Genomic DNA, 15,794 nt, shown 5'->3' on the forward strand with positions numbered 1-15,794 from the left:
TCGTAACATGGTTTCTATTTTCGGAATCGCATCACTCCTCCTGGTGGACACTTTTAGTGTTTCAACGACTTGACAAACGACAGCAGTCTCTTCGATCAGTGCTTGTATACCTCGCTCCTATGATGCTTTACTGTTACACCTTACTCACCTTCAACGGCTACCAAGTTCGAATCCTTGGACAAGTTCGACGCTACCACACCTTCATCACTGGCACTAGTGCTACGATACATGACTGGGAAGTTCTGTCCGTCATCCGATGTATTTTCATTTCTACGAATCAAGCAGAAACATACTACTCGTTCTATCTCGCATTGGTGGTCTTGTCTCTACCGCCGATATCCTCCCTTATCTGTCGACCCTATAGTCAACTCCTGTGCCGCTGCCATCCAGATTCCCAGCGGCAGAGTTTTCCAAGCTCCTGCAAACCCGCAATATCGTTGATGGGCTGGTCACTAGTGTAGTTGGACACGTTGGCGTTGCGTTAGCGTGAGTTGACTTTACAACGCACATGTATTGGTAAACGAATTTGATTGCTTGACCACGTAGTGCTACTGATGACTAGTAGCAACTCCTGAGATCTGAGGGCCTAGGACCGCACACCACTACACTCGTACAGGCACCACAATGACTACTAAGCATCACAACGATTACTATCATGAAAGCACTGTCATGGAAGCAGGAGTAGTAGACCTAATAACGGGACTATCAATGCGGGATCTGACGCCTCAGATGTGCGAGAGGAGATTGGAGATGCATATGCGAGAGAAATTCTTCCCTTCATCTGCCTGCCAGCGAGGCAGGACAGAGCACAATCTACGTAGGAACCTGTATCTTTTCCAAAGAAGCTTACCACTCCTCAGGTGTCCTTCACGCGTTCCCTTACCTTCCCGGTCACTGTGAGTTCATTCGCCATACCATATTTTATGCCTGAAAGCATATTCCCGTTCTTTTATCCTTCATACTCAACCGGAATCAAATGATAAGTGGCCGCACCGCTTATATATCGTTCTGCATTCCGGCGGGATACGTGGTGTACCCTAACAATGCGCCCGGGCAGCCGGGCTTATATGCATCACCGACGCGCAATTTCATTGTGCTGATTTCGAGATGTTCGTATAAGTGTACCAATGGGAGAGCAGTCGTCTATTCTTCCAAAACAAAACAGACACACAACAGAAAACACAAATAGGTCTTAATCCCATATGTTTGATGATGGTAGGAAGCAAAGTGAGTGTTCAGAGTACGGTGCTAGTCGGTAATTAACTCCATCAGTCTCTGTTCAAAGGAGCACATCCTACCCACAGGTACTTTTGAATCACACGATTCCCAGTCTGCACGTGGATTGTGCTGGATCGACTACCCCAGCCTCCACCCTTGACTACACGACGCAATCCATTCACGGATAAAAGCAGTCGACCAGGCGAAGCTTTCTTCACGAAAATGGAATCCCTCCTCAAAATACCACTCATTCTCTCATCCCCTCTCGCCTTGCACGTAGCTGGCACACCTCCCAATACCCCTACCAGCTATGATATTGTTCACTACAGCTCTATTGAGTGGATTCTCATGCAAGATACCAAATACGGGCTCCCGCTCGCAAAGGTAGCTGTTCGTTAATTGTTCATGATCCTCTTTGATGGAACGATGCTCCAGGCACTTTCATGGGCTGTCGCTTTCACAGAAGTCGCTGTCATTGCCTCCCGCGTGGTAGACCCCACCACTCTTCCCAGTGGGATGCAAGAGACAGTCGGTCTGCTTCGAACGATTCAAGACATGCCCATTAACTCACATCTTATTTCCGGCGCCGCACTCATGGCCGTGGGGGGATTACTCCGCTGGTGGTGTTTCCGCACCCTCGGCCGATTTTTCACATTCGAGCTCAGTGTCCGCAAAGGGCACAAACTTGTCACCACTGGTCCATACTCAGTCGTACGCCATCCATCCTACTTGGGAGCAGTCGTGTTGTCCATCGGCATGTTTATCTTGCACGGATCGTGGTCCTCGTTTTTGAGACGCTCAGGCGTTTTAAATATCTTTGGACTGAAAGCGATTATGTTGGCATTGCTAGCGCAGAGAATAATTGCTATAACAAGCCTCGTGCTTAGGATTGGTCATGAGGATGAGATGGTGAAGTCGATCTTCAAAGACGAGTGGGAGAATTGGGCAAAGGTTGTCAAGTACCGGCTCCTACCTGGTATTTACTAAATCTGATAGCATGTACTATGCCACGCAACGTTCACGTAGAACATGTGCTATCCAGATACAGCGGGGTACGTGGCCAGGTCGGGCGCGCGCCCCTTATCATAGGCATTGCATGATTTGGGGCTCGGATGATAACATCCAATGGTTCGGCAAAATTGCAGCTAACTTCCTCTCGCTTCAACGTCACGGCGTCAAGCCATTGATTGGTTCGCATCGTGATCTTCAAAGGCGCGTACGAGGTGGTAAATGTTTCACCCCTCTTTCCCTTGATGGCCCTATGAAATCCCACCCTTGTAGTTGACACGAATAATAGCCTCATGACTCGGAAAGAAGCAAGAAACAACTAAGGTCCGTGAAGTAAGTCATAGGTGTTTGAGTCGCCCGTGCCTGGCGTCGGGACCACGACAACGAACACAATTTACTGGTAAAGCATACCAATTACACTCGTTATAATCTTCAACACTATGCTTCCAATTTGTAGGGTGACCGTTGTAGCAGGAAGGTCTAACACGAGGTGCCGTGGGTCCTGGTCGTCGATAGTCCTCCGCATGTCGTAGTCTGTCCTCTCGACAGATAGAGCCGCCACCTCCCACCTGACAGGCTTGGCCTGGGGTTTCCCCTTGCAGTCCGTGCCCGGTCCAACGTTCCATGGAGTCCCGTCAAGGCAAATAAATTAGACGAACAAAAATTACTAAACGCTAAACGTATTAAAATCCATGAACATCGCCTTTTCTTTGCTTCACCCCCGTTCATCCGAAGACCGAAGTGCACGGTAGGCCGCAGAACGAGCGAGGAATAGGTGTCGTATGAGTTTCCTCGCGGGGATTGATGGACCTTGTACACCAGGGCTCATGTGCTCGGCATTCTGGAAAGAAGATTGAGTCACCGTGCGTCCTACCTCGCCAATGGGAGTACTGTTTCTGGGCGAGTCCTCGACGACGTGTCGTTTGATATATGGGTTCTCTGCCGGAAGCGGTGGCGTTGAATATGCTGGAAGTTGATCAGCTGGTAGATCAAAAGATGGAGGGAGCAAGAGGCCCGTAAAAACCCTCAAGGCAGTCAGGAAGCGCTTCCATCTGTGTGAATGTCAGCTCCACGACCACAGTTTCAAGTCACATCACCCACTGCCTGTAGTTCACTACTCGCGAAATGAGCATCAGAAAGTTTTAAAAGCTTTATCGACTTGCCATACACAAGGGCATTGTGCCACTTCCAAAGGGACCAAGTCATCCCAACTGCTGCGGCGAGAATACTAAGCGAACTCTTCAACGACCCCTGTCTTGCGGTGAGGCAGCTGCACAGCGTCGAGAACGCCTGTAAAATTTTATCGATGAAAACAGTAAGATTTCCGTTGCGAATTGGGAAATGGACTGGACAGGTGAAATTCACGGCAAGCTTCACGCACGCTCGCGTGAGCAAACCATAGGACAAGGCAAATCCCAGACCTCCAAATATAGCTTTGAACTGAGCCTTAGTCTCTTCTTCATTCGGTATTGTCAGCATCCGTGCGGCGAGCCAGCCGGTAATATACCCCGGAACGTGAACCAGGAATACCGGGAAGAAGAGGAGGGCACGGGGATGGAACATGATAATGCACAGTTGCGACAGGAGTGTGGCACCAGCGCGTATACGAGACGGCCAAAGAAGGGGTTGCATAGGAAAGTCTTCATCGTGCTTAACAGAAGGGTAGAGGTCTTCCAGCGTTGAATGAGAAGTGTCGGTGAAGTGCAGAAGCGCTAGGTATCTATTCAAAACGGCCTTCCGTACTTCCATTGATTCACTTCTTGGCGAAAAGGTCTTGACAAACCTTGCAGTCATCAAAACTTCGGGAGACTGTACAAGAGGCGTTCAACTCACCTTTGAGTGGTATCCACAAAGCTATGAAGTGCGATGCGATCCTCGTTCTTCCAAGACACCTTCCTTGCTGCACAAGCCGCATGCAATGTTTTCCTGAATCATGCGATATGATAAAACCGTCAGTTTCATGATAGGATAGAACACACCAGTCAGGAGCATTCACAGTCAAGTGCCTGAGCTCTGACTCGATCACAGCAGTGATCTCTTTGACCACAGAACGTGTGCTCTCAGCACTCTCCGGATCCAGTTTTGCTGCGTATTCGCTAACTACTATTGGTTTTCCGTATCTGATTAGTTCAAGGTCCTGATCAGTCAAATTGCTCGACAATAGACCCCAGTACCTACCTGACACAGACCTACAACCCATATTCGATCAGATCAGACAAAAATGCCGAAAAAAACTCACCCTGCTCTGATACTTGGATTTATCCGTATAGACTATCGCCGCAGGGACAATGACCAACTCCTTGCCTTCCTTCCCGGACATATTTATGACTTTAGCGTACTCCACCGCAGCCCACGCTGCGCCGTCCTTCACTTGCACGATTCCGGGCTCCGTGTACGACGTTCCCTCAGGGAATACACCGATTACCTCGCCAGCTACAAGAGCAGCGGAGGTGTGACGAAACAGGTCTGCTTGCGAAGCGCTGCTGCTGCTGCTGTTCAGAGGATTCGACGATGAGAAGCTGTTGGGGTTACGGTAGACAGGGATGCTTCCTGAGGAAGTGAGCAGGACACCGGATACGGGATTCTTGAAGAGAGAGGACTTGGCCCAGTAGCATACCCTACGACGATATGGGATCGTCGCCGCTACGATACCACTGTTTAAGTGAGCCGTAACATGGGGATTCAGTTAAAAGAGCTCACATAACGCAGCTATATCGATAATTTCGTTATGATGGGTCGCGGCACTGAACGACGCATGACAATAGGTCTGCTACAAGATGAAGGGTAGACGTACATGATCACAGGTCCGTCTCGCGGCATATTCTCGCCTCCGGTGACACAGACCTCAGAGTAGAACCCAGACATGGTCCAGTCCGAGACCTTGCGCAAAAATCGATACTACAAGCATGAGCTGCATTGCTGGCCACTCCTTGCATTCGATGACTTCAGGCCGAGGAGGTATGGTACGTAGTGTGTGCAACAAGTGTACAAGGAATTAAAAGCAACGAGGCTGTTACTTACATGTAAAGTAATTGAACATCAGGGTTTCAAACATTGTCGGTACCGGTCCAGTCTCACGTGTTTTTCATACTTCACGACTCGATGCAAAGCACAAAGGTTGTTGACAGCACAATACTAGAGACACAAACAGGGGAACGACCGCGGGGCAGGCAGGAACCTGATGCGCGTCGAACGGCGACATATCATTTGTAACCCCAAGTACATGCGTATTAATTTTTAGCTCTTCGGGAATCTCATAGCAAGAACGAAAATACGAAGATCATAGACGACGACCACGACGACCACCCTGTCAGGAGATTAATAAGAAAGATCCCTTATGATTTGAGAGATAGTGCATACCTTGCGCCTGGTGGAGTCGGTAGGAACAGGTGTAACGTCCTCGATACGTCCAATGCGCATGCCAGCGCGAGCAAGAGCACGGAGGGCGCTCTGTGCACCAGGACCAGGGGTCTTAGTGCCAGTACCACCGGTTGCACGGAGCTTAATGTGGAGGGCGGTAATGCCGACCTCGCGGCATCGCGTAGCAACATCCTGAGCAGCCAACATGGCAGGCGTATGGGGACGATTCATCACGGTCAGCCTTCACTTTCATGCCACCTATGCATAATCATGAAGCAAAGATCTATGTCAGGATGGCAAATCACCGTACCCGTGACACGAGAGATGGTCTCCTTGCCCGAAAGATCGGTGACATGGACGAAGGTATCGTTGAAAGAGGCATAAATGTGTGCGACACCGAAAACTAGCTCTCCCTCGGCAACCTGAGGACCGAGCGAAACAGTGTTTTCTTCTTTGGCGACCTTGACTTTCTTCGGCGGCTATGCATCCAAAAGTGAGCTTGCAATCCACCTCAACAACAGGCCAAAATCGCGAAACGACATTGAAATGAACGGCGTAAAACACCATAGAACAATGTACAAGACGATATACGCACCATTTTGACGGGCTTGAGGTATATTCAGCGATACGGTCCTTGAGGTCGAAGTATCTGAAGCAAGGTTTGCGGCTGTGGGGAACTGTGTAAACACGAACAAACAAAAATAGCATCTAACCTTACATAATCCAATTTTCGTTTCTCCAAGTTCAAAGTATTACCACTTCCCTTCGTGCTAGAAGTTTGTATATATTCGCGTTGAATATGCCTTTTCAGATCGCGATAAGATTTGAACGGCCGGGTGATACACTCCAGTATCAAACTTCCTCCAAATCCACTGTAAACTTAGTGGGTGAGAGTACTCTGGCCGCTACCCATAAATGTGTATGAGCTCCAGATCCGTGCACATCGTATTTCCATGCTCTTATCACACGCGGAGCATCTGCGCTTTTATACTAGCCCAATGAATCGCGATACATTGCGATCCTGATCAATGCTTGCAGACTTACGATAAGTATCTCATACTGCCCTATCCTGTCAAACCACGCCTTCTGTCTGCGAGTTGGCAACATGCACTTCAATTCGATGCATTCAATCCTGGGGCGTCTGTATAAATCTTATCAGATAAACTAGACCCTCTTCTTGGCAGGGCTACCCGGTCACCTGCCCAAAACAAGTCCCCAATAGTTCATCATGGATTAATCAGTCACCTGTCACCTGTGCGGTATATAAACCCATCAAACGGGTATCAGGGTCTCTTATCCTGCAACCCACATCTACATCAACCCATTCACTATGACTGTCTGCAACGCCTTCTCCACCGCTCTCGCCAACTCGGGTGCGCATGTCATTGTACATACTCGATCACTGCATGCTGATAACAGTATGCCCCCTGATCAGGCATGAATGCACAGCAGCTCGCTGCCGCGACTGGCAGTGACCAGGCCCGCATGTCCCAAAGTACGTTGAAATACTGCCGTTCCTCGATCTAATCACTGATGACACACAGTTTGCGCGGGCACTGCGACCCCCACGACCGCAGAATACAATAGCATCTCAGCTGCATTGGGCTTGAGCGTAAGTATCGGTTGTATTTGTTATCTGCACATGTTCTCATCATGTTCCCGATATCAGGTCCCTCCTGGTCACCGCTGAACTACTTGCTGGACTATAATATATCATGTTTAACTTTCCCGTTGTTGTATAAATAAGCTGTAGCAAACGATATATCGGATGATTTAGCCTTGATAACTGGCAACTCGTGTTATGAGCTGGCGGTGATTGCGATACGACTTGATACGACCAGCACGGCAGGCTCCATGTCCCGTTTAAGCATACCCTATACTATCAATAAAACATTCGGGCCAAAAATATTCGATACACAGCAACTGATAGAAGCAAACTCGCAATATTATTAGACGTCTCAAGATTCAGAGTTCGTCGTTTTCAACGACATCGACGCTTCGTCAAGGCACTGTAAATCGAAGGAGTCGAAGGACGTCAATGACCCCTGTGCATGTTCATGGAACGATGTGCAGGCCTTGCGTTCAGGCTGATCGACGATCAACGAAACCCACATTGAAGGAATCGCTCGCCAATTGATCGATATCAAGTTACGTCCCCCTACCTTCCAACAATCGCGTTGTAGGGATGAATGTCATTCACGTCACAAAGCGTATTCAGGCTAAGCTGTGCATGCACGATACGCGGCGGAGCGGAGTACGATAACGCTTAATGCCAGCAGTGGAAGGAATAAAAGAAGGATTCGATCTGCGGTGAACAAAGGTTTAACCACCCTTCTACAAACCACATGTGTTTGCAACGTTGCAGGTCGCCACGCTTACGGTACCCTGAAAATCTTGTGTAATATCCGGCGAGAAAATAAGCTGGAAAGGTGGCTCTTGTGTGAGACCGTGTGTAGTTAGAGCCGATGATGCGCAAACATCATAGCCTCGTTTTATCGGGTCGGCCTGTTCAGGAAGGCGGCGTGTACAACACGCTGCAGCAGATATAACCTTACAGAGTTCAGGGACTCGAAAGCAAATGTTCGCGCCCTGGAATGGTGCAGAAACCCAGTATGCGCGGATCGGCCGTAGAATGATAATTATAAGCATCAGAAAGTTCGACTCACGAAGCAGACAAAAGTATTTGTCAATGGCGAAGTAGAGTCCAAGATACGCGGCGTTCATACCTTGAAGTCAGTACAATCAACGGCATGTGATTATGGCCATGGACTTAGCCCTGCACAAGCCCAAGTTTACGTTGAGAGAGTTGAAATACTGAAGCAGCGGCAGCGCTTAGATGACCAATTCCTCGAACTATCCGCAATGAAGCGTTTTGAGTTTCAGATCCAACTCGAAAGAACTCTAGAATAGAGCGCAGAAATCTTCAACGACGATATGGAGTCGCAATATTAAATCAACGGCGGAATGAATGAGATCGAGTCATCATTCGTCTATGTAAAACATCACAAAATCATGTACTACTGTGTAAGTACTGAGAATCATCAAAATCCGTAAAGGAGTCCGCGGAAACTAAAATCCGCAAACTGGTCATGAAAAGCAAGTAACTGATAGCGAAACGGTAGATCAGAAAGCACATCGGCTGGGATAGAAGGGTGAGAGGGGGATACGGAGGAGGAAGGGTGTAAGTTCAACAGATTAGTTCGGGAATCGATGGGAAGCGGATGGAATGGAAACGAGACAGAGGAATGGAAGCGGGGCGGAGAGGAATGGAAAGGATGAAAAAGGACAAGCGACAGCAAGGAACGCTAGTGACAGTGAAAGCAGGAAAGAGGAAAGAACGCAATGCTACAGGAATATGCTGTGCAATCAAACGCACATAAAAACGCGCTCCTTATTAATGGATGAAAAGTTCAAAGGGAATAAGTAACACGGAACGAAACAGGGGTTTGGCTGAGAAATCCTGCTAAAGCCAAATGAGGTCAAGAAAGAGAAAAAATAGGATACAAAGAAATAAAACATTAGTATAAGGAGCAGCGTGAATGATGAGAGATGCAGATGAGAAAGATGCGAGAGAGTAACAGGAAAGAAGAGATGAGACAGATGGATACGAGAACTAGGCGACAGATAGCAATATGAGACAAAGTAGAGTAGTAGTCCTGGGACCGCTAGACTGAAAATCAAGCAACGACAAATCCAAAAAGAAATGGAAAGTTTTTAAGCAGCGTTTGTTGAGAACGAGGCGCGGGCACGACCGGGAGCTGGAGTCGAACCAAAATAGGGTGGATAGTTGATAGTTTTGCCTGTGGGGGGGCTGTATGCCACGTTTGGCGATGGCATCCAACGTTCGTGAATCCGTTCTCGCTCTCTCTCCTGCTCATCGGAGCGCGAACGAGTTATTTTTTGAGGTGATGTCGCGGAGACGGAGATGGTTCGCGGCCTCGATGGTGGGATGGGTGACGTAGAACTTAAGCGAGACGACGTCATCGGCGCTTGCATCGGAGTCTCAGACCTAATCGATGGCGCCGTCATGCGTGCGGGGGTCGTTGGTCTTGACCCTCCTGACACAGAAGTGGAGGCGCTTCGAGAATGAGTAGCTGCGAAGCGCGAGAGCATGGAGGGCATGGCTGGTACATTGTACGCGGATGTCGACGACGAAGAAACTGATTGGCGACGCTCGCTCAATCCGGTTGGAGCGGCGGTGCTGGGGCGGGCAGGTGACGATGCAGGCGACTGATGAAGCGGACTTAAGAGTGTAACGGCTAAGCTCTGCTCGAAGAGCTTGGCATTCTTGTACTTTTTGGGTATGAAGGGCTTGCTATAAGAAACAGAATCACGGTAAGCAGCGTGCATAACGGCCCTTACAAATAACGTACTTGTCTAGAAGAGGAGTCAGCCAAGCAAAGTATATAGATGGAAGGTGACGTACTGCTTTAGATCGGCTTCTAGCTTGCCGACAGTTAATTCCATGTCGTCAAGCTTCCCTTTTAGGGTGGCCTCGACTCCCTTTGCCATTTTCGTAGCTTCCGAATGAGCGAAGTGATTCATCAAAATTGCCCTGAGCAGCGCAGCACTCAAGGATAAAGAAGAAAGCTGTACCCAAAAGTTAGCGGAACCGCAAACATTGGACACTAAGAAAAAAAATACCTGGTCGTGAGATTTCTCATCATGAGTCAACCAGTCTTGTAGCTCGTTGTGTAGAGTCGAAACCTCTTCCACGGAGCATTTTTTAGCAGCCACCTTGGCCACTTTATCCTCCAACCTGCGAGCTTCTGCGCGAGTACGCGAGAAGCCCGGCTCGACGAGGGGAAAACGATCTTCCCGTCGTGCGGAGGAGCGGTCAGCAATATCAAGAGCCTCAGTGAGACCACCTCGCCGCCGAGTAGTGGCCCATCCGCTTGATGAAAAGTCGATGCGGATTAAACGCACATCATCACTGGTGAAATGATCCCGACAGAAAGGACAGACAGGTTGGAGGCGAGGCAATGTCTTTTCTACGATTTTATGGCAGCAACTTGAGCAGAGGACGTGACCTAGGGATAGAAAGATTTAAGAGTCGAGTCAAAAAAAATTCCCACATCATCGAAAGTTTTGAGCTCACCGCAAGGGATAGAATGAGGAACACAGTGCGGGACCGTACTCTTCTGCGCAGACGTCGCAGACCGAACCAGGATTTAGCGTGAGCATGAGGTCAAGACGATGAAACCCTTGCCAGGTTTGCTAGTTAGAAAGCTATTGACAAGGGATACCGCTTGACCTGGTGGTGGATAAATAGCATGAAGAGAAAAATCTCTGAATGACGGCAATTTACAAAAGTAGCCAAACAATGCACTGCACGCATGGGCTGACCAAACAAATCGTATTTCCTTGTCATCCAGAATCACAAAACACGCCGTCTTCATAATATTTTCATTTGATCTGTAAGCTGCATCTGTGAAGTTCTATGTCATTTTCTAGAGGACCCCCTCATGATCTAGGTTTTTCTATCAGGATCTCAAATACGATTATTCGAATAATATTAAGTTAAGGTTTCTTCCATTCCCATTACATATGCAATGTACTAAGTTCTAATTTAGGGTTAGGGCTTAGGGTATATCACCCTTTGTCCTGGTGGCTTTGAAAGCATGACTCGACCAAATGGCCAGCCGAGGCTATCATACGCAGCTTGCCGATGGAACTTACAGCCTTTCTATGTTAAGAGACGCCTGAGTATTGGCAAAAATACCAGTCGGAACCGTTGAACCATGTCTCACACTATTTGCCCATTTTAGGTATCACCTTCCTGGTGTGCGAAACACGTGTTCCCGCCACGGCGGGATTCACCCGCCATCTAGGTCTCCTGGTTGATGGTATATATTCTATCCACATGCATATGTCTCCTGCGGTCAACCGCAGCTCTCACATTAGACAGAGGCGGGACAATTACCCACACTCCGGCCTCCCAGGAGTGACCGAATTCATCAATCGATATCGTTTGAGACTAATATGGGTGGTTTCGCCTAATTCGGTTGTCCATTTCTTACCACCGTTCACTGCGCTTGCTGCTCAACAGGAACGCCCCACAGCGGCTCCTGGCCTCGGACGGAGCAAGATAATGTCCAAACCACTCAGCAAAAAACCAAAGATACCCACATTTGGTCATCTCACAAGGCCATCCTCCGTCATCGGAAGTCGAATTCCAGATATCTCTCGGTAACATTGACATACCGGATCCACAGGTTTGTCGTACAAATCATCAACAGGCCAAAAAAAATGACTGATAATCACCACGAAAGAATAGGACGGAATAACCCTCTGCACACATGTTTTACTCGCGGTATGTTTCCTTTCTTGCTAACCATCGATTATCGGATTCGATAGCGGATAGAAAGCTCTTCTTCGGACACGCCCTAGGCCATGCTGTCATCTATGAATCATGTTTTAAAGTTATCACAATCTGATCTTGGAGCTGTGGCAGGACTGCAAGACGTGCCATTCCCGTAGGCCAGGAGTCATACGACGGCCTATTTTCCACACGGCCCGGTGTTGCCAAGAAGATATTCTTGACGCTGAAACACAAGAACTCGCTGTTTGAACAGCTCTAACGCGGGTATCAGGCACACTGATCCGATATCGATTCGGAGAATCAGTTAAGTGCGTACCCGCACACAGATCGCCCGGAACGCTTGTAATGCTCTACAGTGCCTGGCGAATCCAGCCTACGCTGCTTCGACTGGTTTTCTCGACAAAGCGCCATCGGCGCAGCCCGAGCGTCGTTGGTGTGCGCTTATCACAATACTCGACGAATGTGGGCGAGATCGCATATCACCGAGTTTTGCTTTCCACTCCGATGCCTATCTCTTGATTAAACCGTCTTGGGAGTCCCTCTTCGAAGCCACATTTTCTCCGAAGCCATCCGAACACGATGTAATGAGCTGAGCGTTTCACCCCTCTTCTTGTCAGTGATTAGGGTGACATGGCACCTATTGGCGGTCGCACGTGTTGTATCGAGGCTGACCTCTACGGGGTTTGCTTTCCACTCCGATGTACATCTCCTGATTAAGCCGTCTTGGGAGCCCCTCTTTGAAGCCACATTTTCTCCGAAGCCATCTGAACACGATGCGATGAGCTGAGCGTTTCACCACTCTTCTTGTCAATGATAAGGCATCTACCGGTGGGTCCCAAGTGTTCTATCGAGGCTGACCTCTGTCGCGAACGCCGCACAGGGCATCCCCCAGCCTTTAGGGAGCGCCTATCGCATATAGATAGGCCGAAAGTTAACTTTATGTTCATCTCCAGGTCTAGGTGCGACCTAATTTCGCAACAGTGGGGCACCATCATCGTGCACCAATACATACGCACCACATGATGAAACCTAATCTCTGACCCCACTCACGTTTCATCTCCGGGTCACGACAAGGATAGTGGCTGAAATGCTATGTATAGGCTGATGCTATTGTACATGAATGCATGCGCTTCCAAAATATCGATAGTTGTGAACGAATAGATGGGTGATTGGGCGGAGAGAATCCCTGCAAGCCTCATCGCAAGCTCGTGGCCTGCATGATGCGTTCTATCTGAAGTTGTACTCGTACGCGTGCCGCCTTTCCCTCAGGGGTTTGGCCACCGACCAGCTTCCCTGCTGCTCCACCAATACCTGTCGTTGCGCCCTCGTAAAGCAACTCCAGCATCTTCACCCACTGGTTACCCCATATGAATTTCGCTTCCATGCCTCCAACATCAAGTGCAGCTGGAATTTTACGAGTGAGACCCCGGTTAGCACCCGATCACAAAAAACGCACAGTGAAGGACCTCTGCGGCGACTGCCGTCTCCAACAATCTCTCATCGCCAATCATCCTAGCGAAATACGTCCAGAAACGTGGTAACTGGAACATCTTTTCCAATGGCTGCGGTACAGGCGCAGCCAGAATCAGGAAATAAACACGCATCATCCCTGATACGCGCATAACGTGTTCAGATAAGTTCTCCCTCTGGCCTTCATTCGTCCGGTATCCCATAGCCTTGGTGCGCTCCTCGCCTTTCCACGCAGTACCGTCCGAGTCCGTGGAAGGAATCGCTGACGGCACAGGCCACCCACCGGACCGTTGTACGAGCTTCGCGAAGAAGATGTCCGGAAAACCTTCCAGCGTGCCTAGCAGTCTCGCGGCAACCATGGCCAGGGGTATAGCGCTCCGCTTTTCGGCGGTGACCTCTGTTTCGGCTTGAAGAAGGATGGCTTTTGCTAGTGAGGACAGAGCGGCGAAGTAGATGTCGAGAGGAAGTCGTTCGTTTGGACGAACGATATCGTTGATTTGTTGGGTCTGTAAAGTTTAATTTCAGGTGATGTATTAATAGCGGAAATGAACTTACTATCCGCATGACGGAGTCGATGTCATGTGTAAGTTGCCCGATCTTTGGTGTTATCTGTCGGCGAATGGCGCTCCATTGGGATTTGAGTTGCTTGTCCTCCTTGACTCTCTTCATTGCCCCGGCTTTTAAATTCTGAATAAGGTATTAGTATTGCAGTACGCCGTAAGAAGCAGCCGCTGCACCTTGAGAGTTTCACGGGCATACACCCAGTCCTCTTCGGCCAAGGACATTCCTAATTGTGCCCTGCCCTGTTCCTCAGCATCCAGCTTCTCCCTGCGCAAGCGCTCCTTCTCCTCTTCTTGCCGTTTCGCAGCCGCTTCTGCCTCTCGCTGCCTTTGTGCCCTTTCCTCTTCTAGCCGCTTCGTCTCTTCCTCTACTTTTCGTCTTTCTTCCTCCTCCTTCCGTTTTCTCTCGACCTCTTCCCGGGCTCTGCGCTCAGCTTCGAGTCTGGCGCGCAGTCGCTCCTCTTCAACCCGTATGACGCCCTCTATCCTATCACGGAACTTCTTATCTTGTTCCTTCCAGCTGTTTACGAGCGTATTAACGTCCGCCTGCTGCCTGACCTGTAATGCTGCAAGTTGCTTCTGCACTTCCGCGACCTGCTGTGCGTGGGTGGCTGCTAACGATTGCAGCTCCTGCACGTTGCGCTGGGCGCGCCGACCTTGCGTCTCTAAACGCGTCTGAACCTGTGCTCTGCGCGCTGTGTGCTATTGAGAGGACTGTCAGGGGGTACTAGCGTAGATAGATATGACCACGCACAAATGCATCTTTGCGCGTCTGTTTCTCCCATTCTTCATAGGGATCATGGTGTCGCGTGCGTAAACGTATGGCAGCCACAGTTTCCTCTACGTGACGCTGTTCAGCTGGACTGCGCGGTTCGCGCTTAGGGCGGCTGCAAAAGCAATGTGAGCGAGCGTGAGCACAGATAATAATAACACACGCACGGAGGAGGAGGAGGGACTTCTTTTTCAGACGCATAGCAGAACGAGTCTGATGAAAGGGAGCTGGGGGATGATAATTCTGAGTCTGAATCTGTTGGTGGCTCCTCGAAATCGCTTTCAGAATCTGATGGGAGACCGAAAGTAGAGTTGCGTCTGCGAGATGATCTGTTGGTACTGGGTCGGCTTGGTTCGCTAAATCATACACTGTGCACGTACCTCCGTACAGGAGATGGTGAAGGTGAGCGTGGCAGTCCGTAACGCATGAGTGAAAGTCGGACTCTGCAGCGCAGATAGGTGCCACACAGCGATTGATTCCTGCAACTTTTTATAAAAGTACAGTCAGATAGGTGATACGATGGCTGTCGTATGGATGTACGGGGCTCGATAAGAGCCAAATTTGAAAGCTGACTGGGGATACGCTCAAGCTTGACTCAAGCTACTGCTGACAGTTCTTCGATGCGATTTCCTTCCATTTCGGGATAAAATTCTAGTTAATATATAACCTACTCGAAACGCCCACATCAGATATGTTGTCTACTATCCCTTATGACAATCCTACGGAGTATCCCAATACGACGGTCTAGAATAGTATAGAATACGAGGAGCATTTCGTCTATGATCCCCTCCTCGTTATCAGTGCTGTTCAGTGTGGCTACTGCACCAACTCCCAAAAATTCGATTCAATTACGCCGCCGTGTTCTTGACCTCATATCACGCAGGATGTTATTTACTACCTGCGGGATGTTTTTCGCCTATCATGGCGAAGAACGAACAAAGATCCCACCAGGTTAGTGATAAAAGCACATTCAAGCGACGCTGATCCTGCCGCTAACCCTGGTCCATATGAAAGGGAGAGTTGGGGGTTGGTTGGGAGGGGAATCCATTTTTCCACCACATCCGGGATCTTGATGGGCAAATGC

At 49.2% G+C, this 15,794-nt stretch overlaps 6 protein-coding genes across 6 annotated transcripts; 2 read left to right on the forward strand and 4 right to left on the reverse strand.

Moving 5' to 3' along the window:
- Nucleotides 1-1,337: 1,337 nt before the first annotated feature.
- On the forward strand, nt 1,338-2,221 carry EDB91DRAFT_57624 (uncharacterized protein). The gene is made up of 2 exons (XM_041327760.1): nt 1,338-1,602; nt 1,654-2,221. The coding sequence occupies exons 1-2, from the start codon at nt 1,441-1,443 to the stop codon at nt 2,203-2,205; spliced, it is 714 nt and encodes a 237-aa protein (XP_041171421.1). The 5' UTR covers nt 1,338-1,440; the 3' UTR covers nt 2,206-2,221.
- Nucleotides 2,222-2,552: 331 nt separating this feature from the next.
- Nucleotides 2,553-5,279, reverse strand: EDB91DRAFT_57778 (uncharacterized protein). Its single transcript, XM_041327769.1, has 9 exons — nt 5,021-5,279; nt 4,927-4,970; nt 4,466-4,869; nt 4,405-4,415; nt 4,206-4,346; nt 4,060-4,152; nt 3,390-4,009; nt 3,328-3,340; nt 2,553-3,278 (listed from the first exon to the last, which is right to left on the reverse strand). The coding sequence occupies exons 1-9, from the start codon at nt 5,089-5,091 to the stop codon at nt 2,942-2,944; spliced, it is 1,734 nt and encodes a 577-aa protein (XP_041171422.1). The 5' UTR covers nt 5,092-5,279; the 3' UTR covers nt 2,553-2,941.
- A 14-nt stretch (nt 5,280-5,293) lies between these two features.
- On the reverse strand, nt 5,294-6,253 carry EDB91DRAFT_1165933 (uncharacterized protein). Its single transcript, XM_041319976.1, has 5 exons — nt 6,182-6,253; nt 5,897-6,065; nt 5,834-5,844; nt 5,587-5,778; nt 5,294-5,533 (listed from the first exon to the last, which is right to left on the reverse strand). The coding sequence occupies exons 1-5, from the start codon at nt 6,182-6,184 to the stop codon at nt 5,507-5,509; spliced, it is 402 nt and encodes a 133-aa protein (XP_041171423.1). The 5' UTR covers nt 6,185-6,253; the 3' UTR covers nt 5,294-5,506.
- Nucleotides 6,254-6,825: 572 nt separating this feature from the next.
- Nucleotides 6,826-7,498, forward strand: EDB91DRAFT_1350486 (uncharacterized protein). Its single transcript, XM_041326068.1, has 4 exons — nt 6,826-6,959; nt 7,022-7,081; nt 7,131-7,198; nt 7,256-7,498. The coding sequence occupies exons 1-4, from the start codon at nt 6,917-6,919 to the stop codon at nt 7,274-7,276; spliced, it is 192 nt and encodes a 63-aa protein (XP_041171424.1). The 5' UTR covers nt 6,826-6,916; the 3' UTR covers nt 7,277-7,498.
- A 1,802-nt stretch (nt 7,499-9,300) lies between these two features.
- On the reverse strand, nt 9,301-10,770 carry EDB91DRAFT_1330927 (uncharacterized protein; the record flags this gene model as incomplete). The annotated part of the gene is made up of 6 exons (XM_041325373.1): nt 9,301-9,523; nt 9,545-9,787; nt 9,831-9,901; nt 10,009-10,176; nt 10,231-10,616; nt 10,719-10,770. 6 exons carry the CDS (start codon nt 10,768-10,770, stop codon nt 9,301-9,303), a joined length of 1,143 nt encoding a protein of 380 aa, XP_041171425.1.
- A 2,208-nt stretch (nt 10,771-12,978) lies between these two features.
- On the reverse strand, nt 12,979-15,581 carry EDB91DRAFT_57941 (GLE1-like protein-domain-containing protein). The gene is made up of 7 exons (XM_041327771.1): nt 15,091-15,581; nt 14,878-15,039; nt 14,693-14,825; nt 14,116-14,640; nt 13,934-14,065; nt 13,365-13,884; nt 12,979-13,312 (listed from the first exon to the last, which is right to left on the reverse strand). Exons 1-7 carry the CDS (start codon nt 15,135-15,137, stop codon nt 13,104-13,106), a joined length of 1,728 nt encoding a protein of 575 aa, XP_041171426.1. The 5' UTR covers nt 15,138-15,581; the 3' UTR covers nt 12,979-13,103.
- Nucleotides 15,582-15,794: the final 213 nt, after the last annotated feature.

This window comes from Suillus paluster (genome assembly GCF_016628075.1).
Source record: "Suillus paluster strain FC165 chromosome Unknown EDB91scaffold_103, whole genome shotgun sequence".
NCBI lineage: Eukaryota > Fungi > Basidiomycota > Agaricomycetes > Boletales > Suillaceae > Suillus > Suillus paluster.

Coding starts and splice junctions, on each gene's coding strand:
- EDB91DRAFT_1165933 (XM_041319976.1), bottom strand. Junction 5,534..5,586: donor CCGACTCCACCAGGCGCAAG/GTATGCACTATC, acceptor ATCTCCTGACAG/GGTGGTCGTCGTGGTCGTCG.
- EDB91DRAFT_57624 (XM_041327760.1), top strand. CDS start 1,441: ATGGAATCCCTCCTCAAAATACCACTCATTCTCTCATCCCCTCTCGCC. Junction 1,603..1,653: donor ACGGGCTCCCGCTCGCAAAG/GTAGCTGTTCGT, acceptor ACGATGCTCCAG/GCACTTTCATGGGCTGTCGC.
- EDB91DRAFT_57778 (XM_041327769.1), bottom strand. CDS start 5,091: ATGTCTGGGTTCTACTCTGAGGTCTGTGTCACCGGAGGCGAGAATATG. Junction 4,971..5,020: donor CGAGACGGACCTGTGATCAT/GTACGTCTACCC, acceptor TGCGTCGTTCAG/TGCCGCGACCCATCATAACG. Junction 4,870..4,926: donor TATCGATATAGCTGCGTTAT/GTGAGCTCTTTT, acceptor GTGGTATCGTAG/CGGCGACGATCCCATATCGT.
- EDB91DRAFT_57941 (XM_041327771.1), bottom strand. CDS start 15,137: ATGCGTTACGGACTGCCACGCTCACCTTCACCATCTCCTGTACGGAG. Junction 15,040..15,090: donor TCACCATCTCCTGTACGGAG/GTACGTGCACAG, acceptor CAGTACCAACAG/ATCATCTCGCAGACGCAACT. Junction 14,641..14,692: donor AGACGCGCAAAGATGCATTT/GTGCGTGGTCAT, acceptor TCCTCTCAATAG/CACACAGCGCGCAGAGCACA.
- EDB91DRAFT_1350486 (XM_041326068.1), top strand. CDS start 6,917: ATGACTGTCTGCAACGCCTTCTCCACCGCTCTCGCCAACTCGG. Junction 6,960..7,021: donor CACCGCTCTCGCCAACTCGG/GTGCGCATGTCA, acceptor CCCCCTGATCAG/GCATGAATGCACAGCAGCTC. Junction 7,082..7,130: donor CCAGGCCCGCATGTCCCAAA/GTACGTTGAAAT, acceptor GATGACACACAG/TTTGCGCGGGCACTGCGACC.